A 26,484-nucleotide genomic window follows, 5' to 3' on the forward strand; every position below is an offset into this window, starting at 1 on the left:
GGAGGGGAGTCTTCGTGGAGATTGCAGGTGTCGTTCCCCACTCACTCAAGCAATAGTCTTCATTGCCACCAACAGTTGTTGTCAAGCCCAAATGCCTGCAGGGGATCTGTTTTTGATGAGGGCGTTGGAGTTCATGAGGAGGGCACCCCAGCTGCAGTTACCCTGTCCATGCCCCCTCCGCCCCCCTATTAGACTCGGGGGGGGGGGGCTCCAATAAAGCTTTTGCTAAGCCTAAAACCTGCCAGGGGGTGTGCATGGAGGGGATGCAGTTGACCAGATGAAGAGACCCAGGGTTTGAATCTGGCCAGTGGGACTCTGGATCCTCACCCCTGTTTTAGAAGTAACATACTGTTCATTCATGCTAACATTTATCCAACTGTTCTTCAGTGAACTTTTTAATTTGCAAAATTATATGTCATCCAAATTATCTCTGCATCAAATGCTGAAAAACTAAGAAAGCACCCCATTCTTGTTTTTACTGGACACATTGGAAAGATTTCATACTGGGCAGACTTATAGAAAGTGCAAACTTCTAAAGCCCCGTATTTTAACCCTTAGTTGTTCTGATGGAGAATGGCGATGTTTACACATTTGGATATGGGCAGCATGGGCAACTTGGACATGGAGACGTTAATTCCAGGTATGTGACTATAAATGTGTTTTAAATATGAAATCGTTGCATCTTTATTCTGTTTGCAGAATACTTTCAGTTTTGCATTTTCCCTACGATGACTCAAATGCTTTTGAAGGTAGTAGGAATTTCCCCCATGAGAGCAAAGCGATATAATGTTATCACATCTAGCCTTTAATATTTGATGCTTTTGTGTGAGTGATAGACACATTCTGATTTGTGTATGGGTGTGTATACGCATATATATCTCACCGATATCCACATGTAAACTATGTTCAGTTCAATTTATTGTGTTTAGCACGCAGCCATGACACGCATAAAAATAGTAATAACAAGGTTACTGGTAATAATGGTGGTTTACATTTCTCCTCCCTGATCTTTACAGGTTAAATCATTTCCCATTCTCCCTTTAAGTTTTATTACACGAATTTGTAAAGCCTTGGCAAGAAATTTGGGTGTTCTAAAGAATATATACCTCTCTACATCAGACAACAAAAACAGGTCTTTGTAAGAGACGTGTATATGCATATATATCTCACCTGTATCCACATGTAAACTATGTTCAGTTCAATTTATTGTGTTTCAATATGGCAAATATTGTTAATGGAAAGTAAATACGTCATGTTATGGATCAGATTTATGAGACAAAAGTGTGACAGTGGCCACATTTTCATGTCATGGTAAGCCATAAACCATGGCTTACTGTGTGTAAATCTGTAGCCAAGGTTTGTTCTTAGTTTACTGAGTGTGGTCCCATGAAACAAGAGTAGCGAAACAGGCAGAATTTACTTGCACATAGTAAGTGTGGTGTATGTTACCTGTAGCTCTCCAGATAGCAAGGATGTGTAGCTATGAGAAAGTCGCAGAATCATAGCACTGTAGAGTTGGAAGGGACCCTGAGGATCATCTAGTCCAACCCCTGCAATGCAGGAATATCCAGCTGGTCCATACAGGGATCGAACCTGCAACCTTGGCGTTATCAGCACCATGGTCTAACCAACTGAGCTATCCAGCCTTTGTTACGATGTTATGAGACTCCCAATCCCATCATCATCGGCTATTGAACATGGGATTTGGAGTCTAATAACATCTCTATTAGTGTTTCAGACAAGAAACAAAACAGTAGAAAAGTATAACCAGTTAAACAATCTGAATGGCAGTGAAAAAGAGTTAAATAGTGGGTAGTTTGGAAGAGGGGGTAGTAGCATTGCATGGATATTTAAATAACCATTCATACTACCAAATTGTGCAATTCTGCCCTATATTTATGAGCACTATTCACTATTCTAATGTTTCTAATGGTTTCTTTATCCTCACAATTTAACTGTCAAATGTTCTTTAGCATTTAAACATTTTCTATTTAATTGTACCACTTCAGCTTCATTCACTGATATCATGTAAAATACATATGGACTATATTTTTTGATAGAAGATGAATGTATACATAATAAAAGATGCACTTACTTTGTTCCAACTTAGGGGATGCCCTACTCTAGTACAGGCACTTCCAGGACCTAGCACACAAGTTACTGCAGGCAGCAATCATACAGGTATTCTGTTAATGGATGGACAAGTCTTCACATTTGGAAGCTTCTCGGTAAGATTTTTGTTAAAATTACATTTTCATATTGGAAACACCTTAAAGATTATTAACTGGTATAAGTTCATATGTATTTATTTTTGCCTGCTTTAAAGATTGATTTTTGTTTGTCTGCTGGTTTATTATATATCTTTATGTTTTTCTTTGTTCTGCTATGTATTGGGGTGGGGAGACTAAATAATAATAATCTTTGCTTTTCCAAATAAGCTTTTTTCATTTATTGATTGATGCCACTAAGTCTTTGAATTGAAGAGATTTCTCCAGTTTCAAGCCTCATCTCATGCTCTTTATCCTACTGAAGTTCAGACCCAGCTTACAATGTGTTTGGTTCAGTATGATTCCAGTCAGCTCATACTACTTCCTTCCCTTTCCCACCAAAATGTACCTGACAGTGATAGCAGAGACGAATTATATTGGGAGGGCCCACACAGCTCTAGAGGTTGGAATGCGGGGTCCAGGCGCACCAGAAACTATAGGAGAACTCCATAATTCCAAATGGAAGCACCAGCATAGTTTATGCTCAGCCAGGTTGGGATGAGAATGGGCAGGAGGAGTCATGAGTGGCTTCTTGGTGGAAACAGCGATCTAAAACCATTGAAATTAATGAGTTGCTTTGGGGCCAATCTGAATCAATCCCAAAATAACCTGTTCAAGTGGTGCTTTTTACAAACTGAGCTCACAGTCCAACTGTAAAACCATGACATTACATGCTTATTGAGATACATAATATTTGTTGTCTGATAAAAAGGGGGGGGCAGCTCTATGCCTTCCATGGGTCATACGAAGCCTGGGGGTCAAAACAAGGCACCAGCTTATATCTTCTCAGATGTATATCAGGCTTCAGTCCAGAAATGTTGCTCCACATTATCTGCTGCCCCTTAGGCACAGATTCTTCCCAGCACCAAATCCTTTAGCAGACCTCTTTTTCTCATGACTATTTCAGTGTTGTGATTTCTTGAGCATGTCCAGCTCTCCTTTCCCTAATAGCCCATTCTTTTTGGGGCTTACTCCCAAAAAGAATGGACTATTAGGGAAAGGAGAGATGGACATGCTGAAGAAATTACAACACTGAACACCTTTCTGGAATCTCTGTAGAGTTGTCTTATTAGAGTTATCCACCTTGCCCAGTCTATTCCCAGTGTCTCCACTGGCCGCCTTCCCTTCCTCTCCCCTCTCTCAGAAGCTTTTCATACCCTCCTTCTTTCCCCTCCTTTCCTTCTGCCAAAGGTGTAGCAATTGGACTCTTTCGGTGCCATCAGGCAGCTGATGGAGAGAGCCTTGCCCTTTACCCATAGATGGAGTCTTCAGGCAGTGTCCAGATATGGCCTCCTCAGGAGTCATTGCCTGCTGGTGTAGATCAGGGCCTGCTTAATGGGCCATGGGCCAGTATAGGATTTGTGCACCCTGGCACCTCACAGTGCCGCATATTTATGTTTCCTACACTGACGATGCTTGATAATGCTAGTTCGTGAAATGTTTTCATTTCTAACCATTGTCATTTTCTAATTTACATCTTTAGAAAGGGCAACTTGGGAGGCCCATTTTGGATATTCCTTACTGGAATGCAAAACCAGCACCCATGCCTAACATAGGATCAAAGTACGGACGCAAAGCAACTTGGATTGGAGCAAGTGGTGACCAGACTTTTCTTCGCATCGATGAAGCTCTCATTAACTCTCATGTGCTTGCTACATCAGAAATCTTTGCTAGCAGACACATAATAGGCAAGGTTCATTTGCTCTTTTGTTGTAACTGAAAGGAAGTAATGAAGTTGAGGTCAACCTGTTGTGTTTGTGTTTGCTGGTGTATTGGCTTCCTCAAAGCACAATAAATATGTTTTCATCTCTCTATGTTATTGCCATTTGAGAGAATGAACGAGGACTAAGTATATGAATTCTTGTTTTTCCCCAGGCTTGGTTCCTGCAAGCATATCAGAGCCTCCTCCATTTAAGTGTCTCTTGATAAATAAAGTTGACGGAAGTTGCAAAACATTTAATGATTCTGAGCAGGAGGATCTTCAAGGATTTGGTGTATGTCTAGATCCTGTTTATGACGTTGTTTGGAGGTAAATGTTGGCTGAAGATAGCTGCTGGGAACATAGTTATCTGGGTTTGAGAGAGCTCATGAAGGATGGTCTAGGAAACATTGAACTTTATCCCACTTGTGGCTTCAGCTAGTTCCTTCTGTTCTTATGTGGAGAATCTTGCCTTCCTTCCACTTAATGTTTTGGAAATAAGTTCTTAGCCAGCAATGTTATAGAGGAAGTATAGATGCTTGACCATTATATCAGTATATACTGTGATGTATGTGTCTAGAAATGGCATTGGGGTTGGGGACTGTTGCTTAAATGTAGCTGGCACACGGCAATGAGAAAATGGGTGAGAATCATTGTTTGGAATCAATTAGACTTTAATAGTAATGGCATGAAAAGATGACTGCTGCATCGTTCTTGCTTTACATTTGAAACATCTTCTTTTGGTCAGGTTTCGACCCAATACAAGAGAACTGTGGAGTTACAATGCAGTTGTAGCTGATTCCAGACTTCCCTCGGCCCCTGACATGCAATCCCGCTGCAGTATTCTAAGCCCAGAACTGGCTCTTCCAACGGGGTCCAAAGCTCTTACAACAAGGTCACATGCGGCTTTGCACATTCTAGGTATGAATAGTTGACCTTGAATAGCTGAAATTAAGTTGATGAGATGTGATTTTTATTAACTTCTAGAAAAGTGTGCTTCACTTTCCCAGTGCTTTAGTAGTTCACTTACTTGAAGTAGTTTACCTGAAGACTTTGAATGTCGAATGGTAGCACTTCAGTTAATCCATGTTCTCTTAGGTTTCAAACAATAAGCCTTATTTCCTGTCTAAGTGAATCTTCCTTCTGTGTAGATTCTTGTAAGCTGTTAACCCCTGCACTTTGTAAAGCTACTTTGAAAGCGTCTAATCATCATTTAATCTAACGGAGATTAGCAAAACAAGAAATTTATAAATTGGTAATCCTAGTTTAGAACTTGGAAAGAATTACTTCTGCTTGGTAATAAGAGCACTTTTACTCTGAGATAATTTATTGAAAAGGTGGCAACAGGAAGGGTGCACTATGGTAGTTTCAGTACCCTTGCTAAAACGAATGGGTAGTATTCAGTAAATTCATTGTATAGTACAAATATAAGCTGTGCTATGCAACTTCCTTGCCTACCTAAATATGCTCCAGAGGAACCCCCGGAGCAAAATTTAGGAGGTGTGAGAAGAGAAGGCAGGAGAGGTACATTCCTCTAAACATTGTTACAGATAACTTCCAGTCTAATGTAAAGAAACTCAAGCCTAATCTGGGTTACCACCAGTCATATTTGGGAGTTCTTTCCAATTCATCTGCAGATCTGTTCCAGATATTCTTTTCTAAACCCCATATGATTTTGTTTCCTAGATTAGCAGTACTGGTCAGAATTAATTGGAGGTCTGGTGTGGTCAATTAGTATAGCTTGATCAAATTTCTTACAGCCACTAGTCCTTCTACCAGAATGTGCTCAGTTTATTTTTCTTTGTTGTTTCTAGGCTGTCTTGATACATTGGCTGCTATGCAGGACTTAAAAATGGGTGTGACAAATACAGAAGAAGAAACACAAGCTGTAATGAAAGTGTATTCCAAAGAAGACTATAGCATTGTCAACAGATTTGAAAGTATCTATCTATGTATCAAATACAGATTTTCCTTCCTGTATGTAGTGCATGAAGTTGAATGTGCAAAAACTTACCTTTTCCTTTTCCCTTTAGGTCACGGAGGGGGTTGGGGTTACTCAGCCCACTCAGTAGAAGCCATCCGCTTTTGTGCCGATACTGACATCTTACTTGGTGGACTTGGCCTCTTTGGTGGCAGGGGTGAATATACTGCCAAAATAAAGGTAAGAAAAGGTTTGTTTTGGAGCATGTTTAAATCTGAGTTTAGAATATAGCATTACACTGATCAGGTATAGGAAATGAGAAAGAGGGTAAAAAAAGAGCTCTAGATTTTTTGGAACCACGGGGAAACAGCTTTCCTGGGAAGAAAACTAAATTTGAAAACAAGAGAAAACTTGTGGTAAATAAATACATGTGTTTTATGTTTCATACCACCCTTCAACCCAACACATTTTTTCGGGGTGGGGGTGGGGTAGAATGACATACTAATAAGGCAGGAAAGTAAAACTCTTAAAGGCTTCTCTTTTCAGTTGTTTGAATTGGGTCCGGATGGAGGCGATCATGAGACAGATGGTGACCTTCTTGCTGAAACGGATGTCTTGGCGTATGATTGTGCTGCAAGGTAAAATGAAGGAAGAGCCTTAAGCAGGATGAACAGATAATGCACATAAAGTTCATTTTGTTGTGAAACACTTAACGATAACGTTAGATTTCTATCTGTGTTTTTTTTCTCAGGGAAAAGTATGCAATGATGTTTGATGAACCAGTTCTTTTGCAAGCTGGTTGGTGGTATGTAGCCTGGGCACGAGTATCTGGCCCTAGCAGTGATTGTGGGTCCCATGGACAAGCATCTATTACTACGGATGATGGGTAAATATTTTCTTTCTTGGATGTTTTGTTTTGAGGTTCAGAAGAAGCCATGTAACTGGTGTTTGAATAACGTTTCTTCTTCAGTGTCGTCTTCCAGTTTAAGAGTTCAAAGAAATCGAATAATGGTACAGATGTTAATGCCGGCCAGATTCCCCAGTTGCTGTACAGGTAATGCTTTTTTAAAAAATTGGTCCCTTTTGAAACAGTGATAGATGTCATTTGGAGGAGGGACAGTTTAATACAGCATTCACTGAAACATCTTGTTACGATAGTCGGTATTGCAGTTTTGTAACCTTTTCTGTACGATGAAGATGCAGTGGTTATTCCGCCTTTCTTTTATTTCGTTTGTATTTCACCCTTCCTACAAAGAGTTTGAAGTGACATGTATAGAATTATCCCAATTTTTCCACTCTTACAACTTTTTTTGATTAGTTTAACCTGAGCAATGGCAACTATCCCAAATGTACCTAGTGAGCATTATCGCTATATAAGATTTATATCTGGTTCTCCCTGGATGAGATGAACATGTTAAACTGGGTTGCCTGGTTAGCTGTGACAGGGTCTTCTTGGTGGCAGCCCCCAATTTGTGACATGCCCTCCTGAGGTGAGTCAGTCTCCGTCACTGGTAACTTTTAGGAGAAATTTAAAAACATGCCTGTTTACGTAGGCATTTGATGGCTGAAATTTCTGTCCCTGGAAGTCCTGGAATTAATAGTATGAGAGGGGGGATTGCTTTTTAGGAGTTCTAAACTTTAATAGAAGTTTTGTTTTATTATTAATATTGATATGTTTTCTGCTCTGGGCTCCTTTGGAGCACTAATAATAGTAGATGTCACACAGGACTGCACTGGATTTCCTCTAGTTGCCCAAGCCACCTGCAGCTGCATCCCCGTACTTTAAACAGAATACTATTCTAGCAGGTTCCCTTGATCCTGGGAGCAGCTTGAGGGAACACACAGCCTGCAGTTAGAAGGACATAAATCTCTCTTTATGCGAAAAGACCTTGCAGCTGGCTGATTTAATCTACAGTAGGGCTTTGACCCTCCAAAAAGAGAAAGACTAGAGTGTGCAGTTATCAAGAGCTTAGATCCTAAGAACTGCTAGGATCCACTCATAGAACAGGGCTTTCCAACTTTCTCATTTTCTCTTGTCTTGTAGCCTAGCAGAAAACTTGTGTGAAATAGGAAAGTGAAGTATTTTACTGAATGGACGGAATATATATCTTCAGGATCAAGACTGCTTGATATTCTTTGAAAGACCACATTTAGTGCATTCTCCACTTTTACCATATGAATTGATAGCGTGTGCAAATGTTTATAAATTCTACTTCTATACTCTAGTATCTAGAGTAAAGAAGTGTGGGATTATACTCCCCCCCTTTTTTTTTCTTTCAGGCTGCCAACGAGCGATGGCAGTGCCTCAAAAGGAAAACAGCAAACAAGTGAGCCTGTGCACATTTTAAAGCGCTCTTTTGCAAGAACTGTCTCAGTGGTAAGTATCTGTCAAGTGTGTTGCATACAAGGATCATCCTAGTTTGTTCATCTAAAATTGGTTAATAGAACGTAGGCTAAAGCATATTTTAAATTAACGCTGCTTGCAACATGCCATGCTTGCACAAAACTGTTGTGTCCAATGCAATGCTTAATGTCATCCTGAATTAGTGAGGTTATTTATCCATCAATGTTGTCTGAGTCAGACTCTCTGGTATCCTGTTAGATGCTTCATTTGTTCCCACTAATTGAGCATTCTAATAGGTGGGTGGGTGGATTTTGAATTTATTCTACCTTGTTCAGGGACCTCTCCTCCCAGCAATCGTTATTTCTACTGGTGTGTAGAGATTCTCATGCATCCTCAGCAGTTTGCTGAGGACACTGGCATTAGACAAGGAATCGGGCTGGAAATCTCTTTTATCTGAAGGTGGTTGGGGTTTCTTTTTGGGGTTGGTCACCTTGCTTCTTCCACAACTTGTCTTGAAACAGGAGTGTTTTGAATCGCTATTGAGCATTCTTCATTGGAGCTGGACAACCTTAGTGTTGGGAGTAGAGGAGCTTCGAGGATTGAAAGGGTTCCAGTATACAGCTACCCTTTTGGATTTAGAAAGGCTGCGATTCGTTGGCACTTGTTGTTTGAGGCTACTGCGTGTCTATACGTGTGAGATATACCCTGTGTCAGGTAATATACTAAGTTCAAATATCTTAAGTGCATGAAACCCAAGTTTTCAAGGGAACATTTAGAGCAAAATAAACCCACCACAAGATAAAGCAGATTTAAAATCTAGCTACTGGTCTGAGAAAATGGAAACCCATTTTCAGTAGATGTTATTTGGAGATGTAATATTCACTATGCCTTTTTCTTCTTCGGTGAACTGAAGTCATAGAATCGTAGCACCATCAAATTGTAGAGTTGCAAGGGATTCTGGGGTTATCTAGTCCAATGCAAGAATCTCAACTAGATCATACATAACCATCATCCAATCTCTGCTTAAAAACATCCCAAGGAAGGAGAGTCAAATTATCTGATTGGTTTATTGTTTGCCATTTTGTTAGTAACTGTCTTTCTCTTTCCAGCTACTACGAAAGCCGTTGTTGAAGAAACTAGCAAGCTGGCAGACTGTATTGGGAAGACTAGAACCTTACTAAGAAAAATTTTATCTGAAGGAGTAGATCACTGTATGATCAAGTTGGACAACGACCCCCAAGGATACCTCACTCAGCCACTGAATCTTCTAGAAGCTGTTCTTCAGGAGTGCCATAACACCTTCACAGCCTGCTTTCACTCATTCTACCCGACACCAGCTCTACAATGGGCTTGCCTTTGTGACTTGCTAAATTGTTTAGATCAGGTACTGAAAAGTCTTTGTACATATTTTTTTTAAACAGTTCAAAAGCAGTATTGTGAAACATTGACATTAACCTTTCAAACAGACACAGCATCCTTGACCAAAAGATGAAACATTTCGGTAGCTCATTCTTTCCCCAGCGTATGACATTTAGTGACTCTCTAAGTATGCAGCTATCATGACTAATGCCTCTGGTTTTCAGTTTGGTACCATCCTTTAATTCCAATTGCAAATTGCCCCATAACATTTTACTTTACTGCTTTCCTATCCATAAAGGCTAAAACTATAAAGTATACATTTTATACATTATACAAAGGAAGGCGATTGCAGGAACATTCTAAACATTCCTGCTCCTAGTTCTCTCTTCATTGCTCCCACCTTGGCCTACAACTCACCACCTGCTCTCCTTTTCCTGCTGCTTGCCAGCTTCCTCTTCTGATCTACTTCATTATGCTGCTTTCCCCCTACTCAGCCTGCAAAACTCATTGCCAGGAAGGTTGAGTACTAGCTCCTGAAATTCTTCCCTTTGTCAGAGATATTCCTCTGTGGCAGGGATCAGCAAACTTTTTCAGCAGGGGGCTGGTCCACTGTCCCTCAGACCTTGTGAGGGGCCGGACTATATTCTGAAAAAAATAAAAAATGAATGAATTCCTATGCCCCACAAATAACCCAGAGGTGCATTGTAAATAAAAGCACACATTCTACTCACGTAAAAACACAAGGCAGGCCCCACAAATAACCCAGAGATGCATTTTAAATAAAAGGACTTATTCTATTCATGTAAAAACACGCTGATTCGCAGACCGTCTGCGGGCCGGATTTAAGAAGGTGATTGGGCCAGATCCGGCCCCCGGGCCTTAGCTTGCCTACCCATGCTCTGTGGCATAAAGGTTGTTCACATGTGCAACTTTCACCCTTTTGCACTTTTGAGGGGCAGCAGGTGAAGAGTCATTTCAACACAACCTTCTGTTCTTTTTAAAAACTAGGAATTGACTACTAGTAATAATAATAATAAATTTTATTTATATCCCGCCCTCCCCAGCCGAAGCCGGGCTCAGGGCGGCTAACAACAATAAAACAGTACTAGCACTTGTGATCCCTTCCTTCTGCCATGCATCCAACCCTTGTTTTGTGTTTTAACCATCTGCGTACTGGACTTTGAAGGCTATATATATATATTATTATTATAATACGTATCATCATAAAATTAGTGGCCAAGAGTAATGGCAGAATAGAAGAAGTTACACAGGCTGTTTTGCATCGTTCAGCTATGCCATTTTTACAAGCATTTCTAAATTTTATTTTAAGGATATCCAGGAAGCAAACTTCAAGACATCAAGCAGTAGGCTTCTCGCGGCTGTGATGTCAGCCCTGTGCCACACATCTGTGAAACTGACCTCCATCTTTCCTATTGCTTACGATGGTGAAGTCTTGCTGCATTCTATGGTGAAACAAGTTAGCACTGAAAACGACTCTGCGCTGGCCCATCGCTTCCCTCTGCTGGTAGCACACATGGAAAAACTTAGTCAGGCGAGTATCAGCTACAAAAGCACACAGCGTATATCATAATAATCTGATATGAGACATTCCGTTCTGATGTGCCAATTTGTTCTACAGAGTGAAGAAAATATCTCAGGGATGACAAGCTTTCGGGAAGTACTTGAAAAGATGCTGGTGATTGTCGTGTTGCCAGTAAGAAATAGCCTTAGGCGTGAAAACGAACTTTTCTCTGCACACCTGGTTTCTAACACCTGTGGATTACTTGCCAGTATTGTGAGTGAACTCACAGCTTCTGCACTGGGATCGGAGGTAATGTGGCTAATTCATAATCCCATTGTCTCTGGATTGATAGGTGCATGCTAAGATAAGACAGCATTTCCATATGTAGATATTTTTCTTTCACGAGTGAATCATATTTCATTCTAGAAATCATGCAGCCAATTTGAAGCCTGTAGTGGATTTTGTTAGATGTTGTGTTGTCCATATAAAACTAGGTGTCCTAGTTCCTTTAGTCATTTTCTTTTCTAGGGATAGTTAAACAGTTCGCTGATAAATGGATTATTTTATTAAGGAACAGTGCTTGATAGGACAATTTCATTCATGTAAGTTGATTTAGAAGCAAGGATCTAATTTAAAATAGCCTTAAATTGGATTTTTCTCTGCTAATTGCTGTCCTGCTTCTTTCCAGGTTGATGGACTTAATTCTCTTCATTCTGTCAAGTCAAGCCCAAATCGATTCACAAAAACAAGCCAAGGAAGAAGCTGGAACACAGGGAATGGATCCCCTGATGCAATTTGCTTCTCTGTGGACAAACCTGGGGTTATTGTTGTAGGATTCTCTGTCTATGGAGGAGGAGGAATCCATGAATATGAACTGGAAGTACTAGTTGATGATGTATGTACTTCACAATTGTTCATGAAAAGCCCCTGCAATTCAACTACGTTGTTGCCTTTACTGCTAGAATAGTAATAATAAAAAAAATCCACATAAAACTCTTGCAAACTTTGGACTCCTGGGCCTCACCCAAAAACAGTGCAGCCCAGTTTAAATATAATGTTAATATCCCCCTCTCTTGTACGATATATGTCAGAGTGGTTGTGGTAGTAGAGAATAGGAGGCTGGAGAATCCCTAGGAAGCAAGCACCTTAGTTCTTGTCAAGCACATGGTTTGGAAGCTCACACTTGCTTTTTAGGGGTACTGAGGAATGCGGTTTAAATGCTGAAGGGCAGGCAATTGTGAGGGGAAGTAACATTAAAAAATTATTTTCAAGGACAAAATATGGAATGGGGTGATAGGCAGAAACTGTTCCCTACTCTGAGGAGCTTGCAATCAAATTTAACACAGGAGAAACAGCAGAAGAATGGGGAAGGAAGTGGAGGCAGGTGTAAACAGGGAAGCAATACGTGGTTGTTTCACTTACGTGTACTTAGACTAAGTTTACAGTAGGACATGGTAGCTAGGGATCGAGCCCAAAGGCTGTACCTAAAAGGTGGGTTTTGAGCAGGCATAAGAAAGAAAAAGGGACACGGGTGGCGCTGTGGGTTAAACCACAGAGCCTAGGACTTGCCGATCAGAAGGTCAGCGGTTTGAATCCCCGCGACGGGGTGAGCTCCCGTTGCTCGGTCCCTGCTCCTGCCAACCTAGCAGTTCAAAAGCACATCAAAGTGCAAGTAGATAAATAGGTACCGCTCCGGCGGGAAGGTAAACGGCGTTTCCATGTGCTGCTCTGGTTCGCCAGAAGCGGCTTAATCATGCTGGCCACATGACCCGGAAGCTGTACGCCGGCTCCCTCGGCCAGTAAAGCGAGATGAGCGCCGCAACCCCAGAGTCGGTCACGACTGGACCTAATGGTCAGGGGTCCCTTTACCTTTACCTTTAAGAAAGAGAATCACACAAGTTTTCTAGGAGGCAGTTCCAAATATATGGGGCAGCCAGGGGACTTTTGGATGGTGGAGCTACAGATAACAGGCAGAGGAATATCCAGATTAATTTTTAAATACTTACCTTTACTTCTTTTTATTTATAGAGTGATCATACAGGAGATTCAACTCATTCTCACAGATGGACATCTCTAGAATTAGTTAAAGGGACGTATACTACAGATGACTCCCCGAGTGATATTGCTGAAATTAAACTTGACAAAGTTGTTCCTCTGAAGGTAAATCAAACGATTTTTTCCCCTGCAACTGAAAAATAGATCTGCATTATGCACATGTATTTTATTTCAATTCAACAATTGATTTGCTGATTAACATTTTAGGGAGCAATCTTACACACAAGAAGCTGGTTTAAAGCAAGATTTCTGTAAATTAAACCGGCATAAAGTATTCCAGATCCAAACTCCATTCAGGAGTGGGGCTGCTGTGGACTGAGCACACACACACAAACCAAACATTTTTCAAAATTTTAAAAAATCCGCCCGGATGGTGATTTCACCTTTGGAATCTTGGGCATGTCTGGGAAATTTTGGACGTACGGCAACCCTAAGCTGGTGTAGCTCTACTGCCATGGAAACATTTTGCCTCGGCCAGGAATCCACTGGTTCCAAACATGCTTTTCCCAGAGGAATCAGGAACCACAAGACAGAGAAACCAGTAGGAGAACACTTCAATCTCCCAGGACATTCTATACAAGATCTCAAAGTAGCTGTTCTATTACAAAGGAATTTCAGAAATAGACTGGAAAGAGAAGCTGCTGAATTGCAACTTATTACCAAACTTAAAACCATGGAGAGACCTGGTCTGAACAAAGACATTGGATTCTTATCTCATTATACATGACAAAGCCATTTTTCACCTTCTCACCCCTTGCTTTTTCCTGTAAGACCTATTGCAGTCGTTAAGAGTCGTCAACAGGCTCATCACAGCTATCTGCCAATCACCCAATCCCACCACCCTTCTGAGTAATACCCCTCCCCACCTTCTCACTATATAGAAGGGTCTGGTGACTTCTGTTTCAGTGTATCTGAAGAAGTGTGCATGCACACGAAAGCTCATACCAAGAACTAACTTAGTTGGTCTTTAAGGTGCTACTGGAAGGAATTTTTTTATTTTGTTTTGACTATGGCAGACCAACACGGCTACCTATCTGTAACTTTTCCCAGACGATGTTGCTATTGGAGAAGTTTCATCTTCCCTTAAAAATTTCAGGACAGCTCATGTAAAACGATCAAGCAAAATGTTGCTGCTTAGTCTAATATTGCCTGCTTTCCTGGCTTTTAATTGAAGGAGAATGTGAAATATGCAGTTCGTCTGAGGAACTACGGGAGTCGGACAGCTAATGGGGATGGAGGGATGACCACTGTTCAGTGTCCAGATGGTGTCACGTTCACTTTCAGTACGTGTAGTTTGAGCAGCAATGGCACAAATCAAACACGGGGGCAGATCCCACAGATTCTCTATTACAGGTATGAACTATGTAATTGCATTGTGTGAATTTTGTTTAGTTTTGAATTTGTGTGGGTTTTGAACATGTGAAAATCAGTTGGAGGCATTGTATTCCACCTTATTTCACTTAGAAATGTTTTGGTATAGTGCTTGCTTTACTGTTTTCGAAAATGAACTATCTGAAATAGCCCTTCATGAAGAGATATTTTATATATTTATTTGCACACAAACACACAGAGCTAAAGAGAGAGAAGAATATATCATATATAGGACAGGCTGAAGGATGCTTTTAAATATCTATATGTCTGGTGACATTGTTGGAAAAGCGTTGTATTTTTCTGTATTAGCTCATCTTACTTGATACTCCCTGAGAGTTGCTCATGTTTTATTGGTTTCATTTTCTAGAAGCGAGTATGATGGTGATCTACAGTCACAACTCTTAAGTAAAGCCAATGAAGAAGATAAAAATTGTAGCAGAGCACTTTCTGTTGTGAGTGCTGTGGTACGAGCTGCTAAAGACCTTTTACACAGGGCTCTTGCTGTAGATGGTAAGAATACGTTGCAAAAAGGCCTGAATTAGATATTCTATCCGAAAAACTAAAGAACAAACCAAGGAAAGAATTCATTTCAAAATGGGAAGTATTTAAAACATATTTGAAAATTAATAATACTGACTTAAAATCTGTAGCAGCTTTTGAATAATTCCAGCAATATCATTCACTAGTTATACGATTTAACATATTTTGATGTAACTTGAGATGACAGTAATAACATGTAGTGGCAGTTAAGAATGGTTTTGAATTATGGAGTAGATGGGAAGTCGGGTTTAAAAAGAAGAGACCATTACAGTTTTAAGGATTATGAAATTTATATTAATTGGCGAGACTGTATGGCGAGACTGATGGTATTTTCACTATGGTTATTTTGTCCCTTTTTGTTGTGTGTTGAGCAAAAAAAAGAGAGGCCTGGATTCTACTTATTCAAGATCCGTTTGTGATCCGTCTGTAGTGTGACATCTTCACTTATTAAATTTTTGCACGTAATAAACACAATAAATGGTGCAACAGTTTGCATTAGAAAGGAAGTTATTACCCAAATCTGAATCCAGGGATGACTAGCTCATGGTGGATCGGACCCCTGAAGGATTTTTAGTCTCCTCCCAACCCCAAAATTTGTCATTTTAAAATTTGAAAAAAACATCACTTCTATGGGTCACCTGCTGGGTGGTGGTTTTGCCAAAAGCAAGGTGGTTCTTTTAAAATGAGATTCAGAAGCGATACAAAATACACAATTGAGTGAGAAGATATCAGTTTTTTAGCATTGGATAAAATAATGTAAAATGTAAACATCGTGGTTTAAATTCATACAACATGGTCCAGCCAGAGAACAAGTGTATATAAGAATTGTTAATTTCAGTGTGAGAGATTTGAGCACATTCTTAATTCTCCCACTGAAATGGATAGGACGCCAGATGTTTAGCTTGATCATGCCTTTAATGAATAATTTAATTGTTCTGCTTAAGTAGTGGAATATGATTGGTATCTTCATATCTCAGTATCTCAGGGTTTTTATTGTCCTTGTTGTTTTAGCGGATGACATTCCAGAACTGCTCAGCTCTTCCAGTCTCTTTTATATGCTCCTTCCTCTTATCATTGCCTATATCGGACCTGTGGCTGCAGCTATTCCCAAGGTATGTGGCTAACAGTCTCAGTAGCATTCAAGATGGAGTTCTGCTTCACATGGACCCATTTTTGCCCAGAGGTTACCTTTCAATTCCATCAACAAGCGGTAATCCTCCTAACCGTTGCGCCATCTCCTCGCCACCTGCCTGAATGAGCATGGCACTCTCTGTAAATGTATGTCTCTCTCGCATCAACTCTTTTAGATAGTCAGACTCACTTTTTGTGTCCTTCATCTTGCTTCGCTGGGCAAGCAGATGTCTAGCACCATGTTGGATGGTGCATCATATTTGTGTATATGTCTCATTATATCTTCCACCTCTGGCAAAGATCGCAATTCATTTCACATTTCTGTAGTTTACCTTGGTGGCGCTGTAACGAAATATCTCTCATCATGTGGCTTGTCACACTGTGGCCTGCATTAAGCCTAACACCTGAATGAAGCACTGCAAAATTGATCTCTGCACCTTGTCTAAGGCAGCTTTTGGGAGGCAACTGGTCCAGCATGTTCTCCTGTCAATAGATAGTCTAAACCTGCCCTGTACTTGGTTAGCTTGAGAACATCCTGCCTGTGGACTTGGTACACTTAAGGGAAAAGGGACCTCTGAATGATATTTTTACTTGAGCGTATTTATCTCTTCAAGGCCCCAACCTGGTCTGGCTGCTTTATACAACATTAAGGTATTTTTTGATTGGCTCATTAGTTATCTGTGCGCTGTCAGAGACTACTTGGTATTATGTATGCTGTTTACATTGTTCTGGATACAGTGGTGCCCCGCAAGACGAATGCCTCGCAAGACGAAAAACTCGCTAGACGGAAGAGTTTTCCGTTTTTTGAGGTGCTTCGCAAGACGAATTTCCCTATGGGCTTGCTTCGCAAGACAAAACGTCTTGCGAGTTTGTTTCCTTTTTCTTAAAGCCGCTAAGCCGTTAATAGCCGCTAAGCCGTTAATAGCCGCTAAGACGCTAAGCCGCTAATAGCCGTGCTTCGCAAGACGAAAAAACCGCAAGACGAAGAGACTCGCGGAACGGATTAATTTCGTCTTGCGAGGCACCACTGTACCTTGTTTCAGTGTGAGACTCTGTAGCTTGGTCATTAATGTACTGAGGCTTCACAAGGCATGGACAAGTTCTTTGAAGTGATAGTGTCCCTGCCTCCAAGCACTAGGGGGCGTCTTAATGCTCAGGTAAAAATACCTTTCAGGTAATACCAGTGACCCCTTTTACACCAAAGATCAGACATTATTTACACGAACACTGTAGAGCAAACCGAGATGCATTTTCAGTTTTGCAAACACGTGGTCCTGTTTATCATGTGACAGGTTGCTGTAGAGGTTTTTGGCCTAGTTCAGCAGCTGCTTCCATCTGTAGCTGTTTTGAACCAGAAGTATGCTCCTCCTGCCTTCAACCCCAACCAGTCGACCGACAGCACTACAGGAAACCAACCTGAACAAGGGCTTTCCGCTTGTACTACCTCTAACCACTACGCTGTCATTGAATGCGAACACCCCTACAAGCCAGCATGTGTCACCCATTACAAGGTAGGTTCTTCATTGGAGTCTGCATCACTCTTCTTATGAGTTTCGTACGATGTTGGATTATATTGCAAAGCGGGTTGTTTTGTTTCATTTTGTACTCCATGTCAGATGTTGTGTAAATGGCAAAGAATGGAACACATGATATTTAATGTTGTTGTTGTTGTTATTTTATTTCTACCCCGCCCATCTGGCTGGGTTTCCCCAGCCACTGTGGGTGGCATCCAGCAAAAGATTAAAAATACATTAAAACATCAGTCGTTAAAAACTTCCCTAGTGGTCCCGGGCCCTAAGGAAGTTAGATTAGCTTCAACCAGAGCCAGGTCCTTTTCAACTCTGGCTCCGGCCTGGTGGAACGCTCTGCCTCATGAGACCAGGGCCCTGCAGGATCTGATTTCTTTCCGCAGGGCCTGTAAGACAGAGTTGTTCCGCCTGGCCTTTGGCTTGGAGCCAATTTGATTCCCTCCCCCTCTTTCCTTTTTCTTTTCCTTTCTCCTCCTGCAATGAGGCTACATTTTAATATTTTAATGTTTCAGTATTTTAATGTTGTATTTTAATTTTGTTTTTAAGTTGTATTCATTCAACTTATTTTTATTATTGCTTGTTAGCCGCCCTGAGCCCGGTCTTGGCTGGGGAGGACGGGGTATTAATAATAATAATAATAATAATAATAATAATAATTACTACTACTATTAAACAGGGCTGCCTTCAGATGTCTTCTAAATGTCATATAGTTTTTTATTTCCTTGACATCTGATGGGAGGGCATTCCACAGGAAGCGTGCCACTTGTAGCAATTTTTGCAAGGTTTCATTTTAGTTCTGTTTGCTTAAATAAACTTCAACATCATTGTGAATGTAACCTAATTGTGAACAGCCATCATCATCATCATCAATATTTTTATTTCCCAACTTTTTCTCAGGTGACATTTCCAGAATGTGTCAGGTGGATGACAATAGAATTTGACGCTCAGTGCGGAACTGCTCAATCAGAGGATGTTCTTCGCTTGCTCATTCCTGCCCGAATCATCCAGTTTTCAGGTTTTGGACCAAAGCAGGCTTCTGTTCATGAAAATCTCAATTCATGGATAGAACTGAAGAAATTTTCAGGCTCATCTGGGTGGCCTACAATGGTCTTGGTGCTTCCAGGTAATTACATTGAGAGTGTGTGTGTGTGTGTGTGTGTGTGTGTGTGTGTATAAAATATAATGGATGGCTAAAATGGACTTAAACTGTAGTATTAAAAAATTCTCTGGCCTCAACTAGATGAAATATTTGTCTGGCCTTTATGCATGTGAAGTTATAATCTGTTAAATGGTGTTATGTAATGGTGGGATTTTTATATCATAAGACATTGATTTGCATAGTGAATAAATATTTCAAATACAGTGGTACCTCTAGTTACGAACTTACATCGTTCTGGAGGTCCGTTCTTAATCTGAAGCTGTTCTTAACTAGAGGCGTGCATTCACTAATGGGGCCTCTTGCTGTCTCTGCGCCGCCGGCACATGATTTCCGTTCTCATCCTGGGGCAAAGTTCTCAACTCGAGGTAACTCTTCCAGGTTAGCGGAGTTTGTAACCTGAGGCGTTTGTAACTCAAGGTACCACTGTGTGAATCTTTGGAAGCAGCAAGGCCTCCTTAGTGCACAGATATGTCATTTCTGCTTACGAGGATCAGCTGATGACTAAGTGGTTGAGTGGATATGAAATCATGTTGATTAACTAAGAAGAAAACTGGGTGTTGTACTTTGATTATTATCTTCTACTTTTAATCCAGAACCACATCCCCGGGGTGCTGTACCAGAATAGTAGAGGTTAATTATTAGGGCATGTAACAAAGAACAGTGGTAAGCAACATGAATACAATTACTTGTGAATTAAGATAAAGAAGTACACAGCTTGGATTTCAAATTACAGGCAGATCTTGCATTTGATTGTAGGTGATTTGTTGCCCACGTTTGTTGCTTTGCTAAATCTAGTATTTCCCCTTAGGTAATGAGGCGCTCTTCTCACTGGAAACTGCATCAGACTATGTGAAAGATGAAAAGGCTTCTTTCTATGGTTTCAAGTGCTTTGCAATTGGTTATGAATTTAGCCCGGGACTTGATGAGGTGAGGATACATTTAGGTATTGCAGCCTTTAAAATTATCACAATTTTCTACATGCATATTCATTGTATTGCTTTAGTTCATTTTTAACCTGAAATATTTGTTAGATGTATGCACGTGAGACTACTTTGATTGTTGGCTTTTCTAGAGTGTTCTCCAGGGTATAGAAATGTGAACCAAGTTTCATCACCAAAAGGTTCTGGGGGTTAGTTATTAGTGTAAATATCTGGACTTTATAATCCATGAAGTGTTGCATTAATTTTATAGGCCAGTATTATAGAAAAACCATCTATTAATCTAGCCATGGTTCCCTTGCACATTGCTGAAATGCATGGGTTCTGGGTTACTGAAAATGACCTGCTGGTTGCAGAATGCATGCCTCACCAAGCACTTGTTTATAAGTGGATATATTAAGTTTGTCTTCAGGAGGAGAATATGGGGGAATTTGCTGAGTTCCTAAAACCATATGTAAAATCATTTTGTCTTCTTTATTTTAAGGGTATCATTCAGCTGGAAAAAGAGCTAGCCAATTTAGGAGGAGCATGTGCAGCTGCGTTGATGAAAAAAGATCTGGCACTCCCCATTGGTATGTCTCTCTGATAGGGATAGTTTTGTTGGATTCGGCACAAAACTAGCAACACTTGCTTTGTGTAGAGGGAGGGCAGACAAGGATGTGCTGACAAAAATAACCGACGCGATCCAGGACTTGTGCATACTAAACAAGATATTTTATGTTGTTGAACAGCAGCTTTTGGTGCCATATCACAAACTGCTTTTGAGATTCTCCCAAGCTTCAATGCTGGTTTGCCATGTGATGTGCAGGGCTGCTACTTTGATGGAGGGAGCGCCAACAGGCTCGCTTGCCACAAGGAACAGATTGGCAGGCACTTTTCTGGATTGTAGCCAGTCGGCCTAATCTGCCAGTCATTTCAAGATAGCTTAAAGCATTGTGTGTGTGTTTTTAATGATAACTCATAAGTTGAAATCTTTTTATGAAGATATTTTTATTCTGGTTTTTTTTTTAATATAAAGAGGTACATATCCCCCCTTTTTTGTCTTAGTAGGACTGAGAAAAATGACTGGCTTTTAGTTTTTTAGTAGGCCCTATCTGTGTAGTATGGGACGCGGGTGGCGCTGTGGGTAAAAGCCTCAGCGCCTAGGGCTTGCCGATCGAAAGGTCGGCGGTTCGAATCCCCGCGGCGGGGTGCGCTCCCGCTGCTCGGTCCCAGCGCCTGCCAACCTAGCAGTTCGAAAGCACCTCCGGGTGCAAGTAGATAAATAGGGACCGCTTACCAGCGGGAAGGTAAACGGCGTTTCCGTGTGCGGCTCTGGCTCGCCAGAGCAGCAATGTCACGCTGGCCACGTGACCCGGAAGTGTCTCCGGACAGCGCTGGCCCCTGGCCTCTTAAGTGTGACGGGCGCACAACCCCAGAGTCTGTCAAGACTGGCCCGTACGGGCAGGGGTACCTTTACCTTTACCTTTTTATCTGTGTAGTAGATAGGCATCAAGAGAATGGCCCTTTTCTGTGGTGACTCCCCAGCTGTGGCATGCTCTCCACAGAGAGGCTCTCCTGGCACCATCATTACATGTCTTTAGGCACCAGGCAAAAAAAAAATAATCCTCTTTACCCCGCTCTATGGCTATTAAATAATCCATGGCCTGTGAAAGTGTGGGGGAGAGGACTATTATTAAGATGACTGTTTTATTGTTAGGCTGTCTGTCAGAATGCTTTTAATAAAAATTTTATCACTGATGTTCTGTATTGTAGTTACAGGTAGGTAGCCATGTTGGACTGCTGTAGTCGAAACAAAATAAAAGAAAATTCCTTCCAGTAGCACCTCAGAGACCAACTAAGTTTCTTATTGGTATGAGCTTTCATGTGCATGCACACTTCTTCAGATACACGTCTAAGGTGCTACTGGAAGGAATTTATTTTTATTTTGTTCTATATTGTGTTTTGAATGCTGTACACCACCCTGGGACCTTTCAGTAAGGGGTGGTATATAAATTTAATTATTGTTGTTGTTTTCCCTCCTTTCAAGGTTTCTTAATGTTAGTTTGGATATGGTTTGAACTCTGTTTTCTGAGGCTCTTTTCCTAAGAGGTAGAGAGCAGGAATTCTGTCATTACTAGATTAGATTAAGGGGAAGAGCCAGTTTGTCACGTGAAGTGAGGTTAGGGGAACACCCGGTATACAGATAAAACCTTAAAATGTGTTTTGATTTCATGACATTATTTACTCTATCCAAGCAGGCAATGAATTTGAAGAAGATCTTGAGATCCTGGAAGAAGCTGCTCTGCAGGTAGACAATTAACCGCTGCCTTTACAAAATAAACCCCTGAGATTCTTTGCTAATTGGTACAAAGCAGAAAGCACAGCAGTTTAATTTGGCTTGCTTAGGAGAACTTCAGTGTGTAAAGAATTTCCCAAAGCAATAGCTACAGCAGGGGGCAAGGTCTGTGATGAGCAGGGTGTATACCAGTTCAGGAGATCTCAAGTTGGCCTATTCAAAGCATCATCTTTTCAAGATTTCCTTCCATTTAACACCCGAGATAATTCATTAGAGCAGTGGTTTCCAGTTAGCTGAGAACTGTGGACCCCCTGTTTTCCAAAAGCCAAGCCACAGACCCCCTACTTTTGAAAATTTTGATATCTGTATGATAGTTTTAGTTGCCACGGACCCCCTGGGCCAGTGCTGCGAACTACCAATTGGGAACCACTGCATTAGAGTAGTATTATATGATCTGAAAGAGAGTTGCAGCATTTCTTCCTGTGATGCAGCCTGCTAGTTTACCTTATTTACTGAATTTTTTTTTTTAAATTTGGATTGTTTATATTCCGTCTACTAACAAAGGTTCTCAAGGCAGCTTCCAGATATTTAAAATACAGTGTTATAGATAAGAGTTGTACTGCATGTATAATCACTAAAAATGCATATACTTGTCTCTTGGCCTAGACATATTTTTGTGAGCTATTCACAAAAGGGTGCTGTCCAGTATACAGTTGTTAGGATCAGCAATTTAAAGGATGGCACCAAAGGTTATATTATGAGTTATGCTCCTGTTCAGCAATCCATGAGGCCTTTTTGCTTTAGATTGCTGAGAAGTAAGATTTGGGTTGTAGAGGGTACCTCCTTTATAATCCTTTAGTTTTACTAGTTTTAATTTGAAATTATAATGAAGCCTTTGCATTCTGTATGTATTTGATGCTCTAGGGCAGCGGTTCTCAACCTGTGGGTCCTCAGATGTTGGACTACAACTCCCATCATCCCTGAGTTCTGGCCTTGCTAGCTAGGGGTGATGGGAGTTGTAGTTCAACAACATCTGGGGACCCACAGGTTGAGAAAGGCTGCTCTAGGGACTTTTGAGAGACTGGGTTGGCTCACATTTCCAGGTAGACCATAGTAAATGTTTAATTCCAGTTCTTCACCCATCCCCTGCTCCTGGTCTTGTCAGGTGCAACAAACCATAGCCTTGACTGGTTGTGTCTTCTGAACCTGAGGCTTATGGTTTGTTTCCCCCAAAGGTACCACAAGTGGCAAGCCAAAAATAAACATTGGCTACTACTTGTGGTTTGTCTGAACAGAAATAAATCGGAAGCCTGGGTTCAGATGACGTGTCTAGCCAAGGCTTGATGTTTAATGCTCCCAGTGTGATATGGCCAGGAGTAGCGGGGGACTGAAGTGGAGACTTTCGGGAATTCAGTTTGGATTTACATGACATGCAGATGCAGCTGTTGGGCCCCAGTTTTACAAATAAATAATTGAATTGATTACCAAAAATCTTATTTTAAATTCAACACATGTAAACGCTAAGTGATATTTCACAACCCTCTCCAGGTTTGCAAGACTCACTCTGGCATCCTGGGAAAAGGTTTAGCATTATCTCATTCGCCAACTATCTTGGAGGCCCTTGAAGGAAATCTCCCTCTGCAAGTACAAAGCAATGAACAATCATTTTTGGAGGATTTCATTTCATGTGTACCAGGATCAAGTGGCGGACGACTTGCAAGGTATTGTTATTACCAAGTTACATCCATGACCACCTCTATTACTCTGCTTTCGTTTTGAATAAATATGACCCACAAGCACCGCAGTACCAAAGTATTCCTTATTTGTTACTTTGAAAAGCGTGCATTTCCTCTTCCATGTTTAATTGCCTTGGGAGGTTTTTTTTGTACAGGAAAGGGTTGCCATTTTGAGTCTTTAGAATGAAATATAGCACCAGTGCTATATAAATCGGAGTCTTAGCAGGGGTGTTTTAATCAGAATGCTTATGTTGTTAAAGGTAGTACTTTTCTGTGACAAGCTAAGATCTTGTTTTTAATAGCTTTATCTTGCTTCCTGTAACACATATCCTGCTGATTTCCAAGGGGTTGGATTAGATAACCCTTGGGGATCCTTTCCAACTCTACAATTCTGTCTTGTTCTATACCTCACTTTGATATTATTTCCCCAAGAACACAGGGCAGGAGTCAACTAATGAACCCTAACAGCAGCAAGGCTTCCCACCTCCCTCCCATGCCCCTCAAAATTTCCTCTGGGGGAGTTGGGAGAATGCAATAGTTCCACACTGAACTCCACCAAATGAGTTATATATGTTAAATGGCTTTATCTTTCCTGTTTTAGATGGCTTCAGCCAGATTCATATGCAGATCCCCAGAAAACATCCTTGATTCTGAATAAAGATGACATACGTTGTGGCTGGCCTACTATTATTACCGTGCAGACAAAAGACCAGTATGGCGATGTTGTTCATGTGCCTAATATGAAGGTAACTTTAAAAAGGTGGTTTTCCTGTCACCCCTTGCTTGATCTTTAGGCAATTTGGAATACAACTAGCACAAAGAATCTCAACTCGCCCTCTGCAGATGTGTGAAATAGTTTTGTTTTTCTCGTATTTTGAGGAAGAAACAGATATTTTCCCACAATGTTTTGGACAAGCCTATTGCTAGCTGTTTTTGTGGTATTGCATGGTATTTAGTATACAGTGGTACCTCGGGTTACAGACGCTTCAGTTTACAGACTCCGCTAACCCAGAAATAGTACCTCGGGTTAAGAACTTTGCTTCAGGATGAGAACAGAAATCGGGTGGTGCGGCAACAGCGGGAGGCCCCATTAGCTAAAGTGGTGCTTCAGGTTAAGAACAGTTTCAGGTTAAGAACGGACCTCCAGAACGAATTAAGTTCTTAACCCGAGGTACCACTGTATCCTCACCTTTCCTGTTTAAATCTGGCAGGTGGAAGTCAAGGCAATTCCTGTTTCCCAGAAAAAAACTTCACTGCAGCAAGAACAGGCAAAAAAACTTCAGCGCATCCCAGGCAGTCCCGCAGGCGCTGCCGCTTCCTCCACTGATATGACTTTCGGAGGACTTCCCTCTCCAAAACTCGATGCCTCTTATGAACCAATGATAGTGAAGGAAGCTCGCTACATTGCTATTACAATGATGAAGGTAAACTGCTACTTAAGGCATACATTTTTAAATCTGTCTAATGAACAAAGGGACTCGAAGACTAACTAGAAATCTAGTGGGGTCAACATGTTTCTCCTTTTTATGTTGGTGGGTATTCTTTACTGCTTTTGTAAAGAACAAGATTGTTCTTTAGAAAGACAATTCCGTTGAAGAGGTGGCATGTGATTGTACTTTCATCATCTTTTACTCAAACTAGCTCATTTCAAGTCTGGAAATCCGTCTGCTCCTGCTGTTGGAAAGGATAGAAGCTTGACTTAAGTGTGTTGGTGTGATACATTCTCTATGTCTTTACAGTTTTAATTAGGCAATGTTTCTTTGTATTCTCACTAGATAGACCAGGGTGTAATGAGGAAAAAACACATCACTTCATTCCAGAATGACCAGTCCAGTTATATGAGAGTTCAAGTTCAGAAGCATGCTGAATGAAGCCACTAGCTATCTAATAAACTCCTTTCCCGTTCGGAGTATTCTCTTCAGGGATGGGAGTAATTTTATCTGTTTCTGATTATTTTCTGTGTGCTATTTGAGCTGAGGAACCAGGTTGTGACTCTTTCAATTAGTATTGCAACCAGATGCAATTTGATATGCTCTTTGCTTTATAGGTCTATGAAAATTATTCTTTTGAAGAGTTGCGCTTTGCTTCACCAACACCTAAGAGGTAATCATCTTGTGCAAAATATAACATTTAAAATTATATACTATACAGTAATTTTTAAAACTGACTTCATGTGATTTCATATGGGCTTATATTAAAGGAAGAAGCCCCTCCCCAAACTGCAACAGCAGCTTCTCTAAACTTCTGGAGCAGTTTTTGAATGGATGTGAAAGGGACTGCCGGGGGTCAAATTCTGGTTCTTCAGCTTGCACATACAGCTTTGTGTGCAACTCAGTGTTAAAGCACTCTCTTATTGTACTTGCCTTATTCTTGGGGTAAAGCTGTATTTGAAACTGAGTGGTTAGTTCCTTCTGCATTTGAATTTATTTTCATATTTTTATCTTTGGTGACTCTTCTAAACATGGCGTTTTGTCAGAATGAAACCGGGATCAAATTGCTATAGATTCGTTTGGGAGCATCTATTAACTTGGTGGACTAAGTTTGCAACCTGCATACCATATCACAAAACCCATTTTTGAAACTTCCCTTAGTTTTAAAAGTTGGAGGGTGGTGGGATGCTGCTGTTTGACAAAGG

The 26,484-nt window shown here is 40.9% G+C and overlaps 1 protein-coding gene and 1 long non-coding RNA gene across 6 annotated transcripts in view; one reads left to right on the forward strand and one right to left on the reverse strand.

The window, feature by feature from the left end:
• Positions 1 to 26,484, forward strand: part of MYCBP2 (MYC binding protein 2) — a 143,555-nt gene that overhangs the window by 55,525 nt on the left and 61,546 nt on the right. For 2 of the 4 annotated variants that reach the window (XM_079972347.1, XM_079972349.1), the window contains exons 20-48: positions 559 to 640; positions 2,111 to 2,228; positions 3,751 to 3,955; positions 4,143 to 4,296; positions 4,715 to 4,887; positions 5,781 to 5,906; positions 6,000 to 6,127; positions 6,434 to 6,525; positions 6,639 to 6,773; positions 6,858 to 6,941; positions 8,168 to 8,264; positions 8,753 to 8,945; positions 9,341 to 9,615; positions 10,921 to 11,142; positions 11,230 to 11,421; positions 11,801 to 12,007; positions 13,141 to 13,272; positions 14,342 to 14,520; positions 14,906 to 15,048; positions 16,090 to 16,190; positions 17,502 to 17,720; positions 18,636 to 18,861; positions 19,706 to 19,824; positions 20,320 to 20,407; positions 22,073 to 22,125; positions 23,662 to 23,834; positions 24,451 to 24,595; positions 25,061 to 25,273; positions 25,897 to 25,952. In XM_079972347.1, the coding sequence (XP_079828473.1) occupies positions 559 to 640; positions 2,111 to 2,228; positions 3,751 to 3,955; positions 4,143 to 4,296; positions 4,715 to 4,887; positions 5,781 to 5,906; positions 6,000 to 6,127; positions 6,434 to 6,525; positions 6,639 to 6,773; positions 6,858 to 6,941; positions 8,168 to 8,264; positions 8,753 to 8,945; positions 9,341 to 9,615; positions 10,921 to 11,142; positions 11,230 to 11,421; positions 11,801 to 12,007; positions 13,141 to 13,272; positions 14,342 to 14,520; positions 14,906 to 15,048; positions 16,090 to 16,190; positions 17,502 to 17,720; positions 18,636 to 18,861; positions 19,706 to 19,824; positions 20,320 to 20,407; positions 22,073 to 22,125; positions 23,662 to 23,834; positions 24,451 to 24,595; positions 25,061 to 25,273; positions 25,897 to 25,952 (4,330 nt within the window). The remainder of the gene's footprint in view (positions 1 to 558; positions 641 to 2,110; positions 2,229 to 3,750; positions 3,956 to 4,142; positions 4,297 to 4,714; positions 4,888 to 5,780; positions 5,907 to 5,999; positions 6,128 to 6,433; positions 6,526 to 6,638; positions 6,774 to 6,857; positions 6,942 to 8,167; positions 8,265 to 8,752; positions 8,946 to 9,340; positions 9,616 to 10,920; positions 11,143 to 11,229; positions 11,422 to 11,800; positions 12,008 to 13,140; positions 13,273 to 14,341; positions 14,521 to 14,905; positions 15,049 to 16,089; positions 16,191 to 17,501; positions 17,721 to 18,635; positions 18,862 to 19,705; positions 19,825 to 20,319; positions 20,408 to 22,072; positions 22,126 to 23,661; positions 23,835 to 24,450; positions 24,596 to 25,060; positions 25,274 to 25,896; positions 25,953 to 26,484) is intronic. The other 2 variants (XM_079972348.1, XM_079972350.1) reach the window with 1 other exon arrangement.
• Positions 13,165 to 26,484, reverse strand: part of LOC307214328 — a 34,555-nt gene continuing 21,235 nt past the window's right edge. The window contains exon 5 of one of the 2 annotated variants that reach the window (XR_013837922.1): positions 13,165 to 13,300. This is a non-coding gene — a long non-coding RNA (uncharacterized lncRNA). Of the gene's footprint in view, positions 13,301 to 25,347; positions 25,524 to 26,484 lie in introns of those variants that run through there. The other variant, XR_013837923.1, reaches the window with a different exon arrangement.

This window comes from Podarcis cretensis, assembly GCF_951804945.1.
Source record: "Podarcis cretensis genome assembly, chromosome: 4".
Taxonomy (NCBI): domain Eukaryota; kingdom Metazoa; phylum Chordata; class Lepidosauria; order Squamata; family Lacertidae; genus Podarcis; species Podarcis cretensis.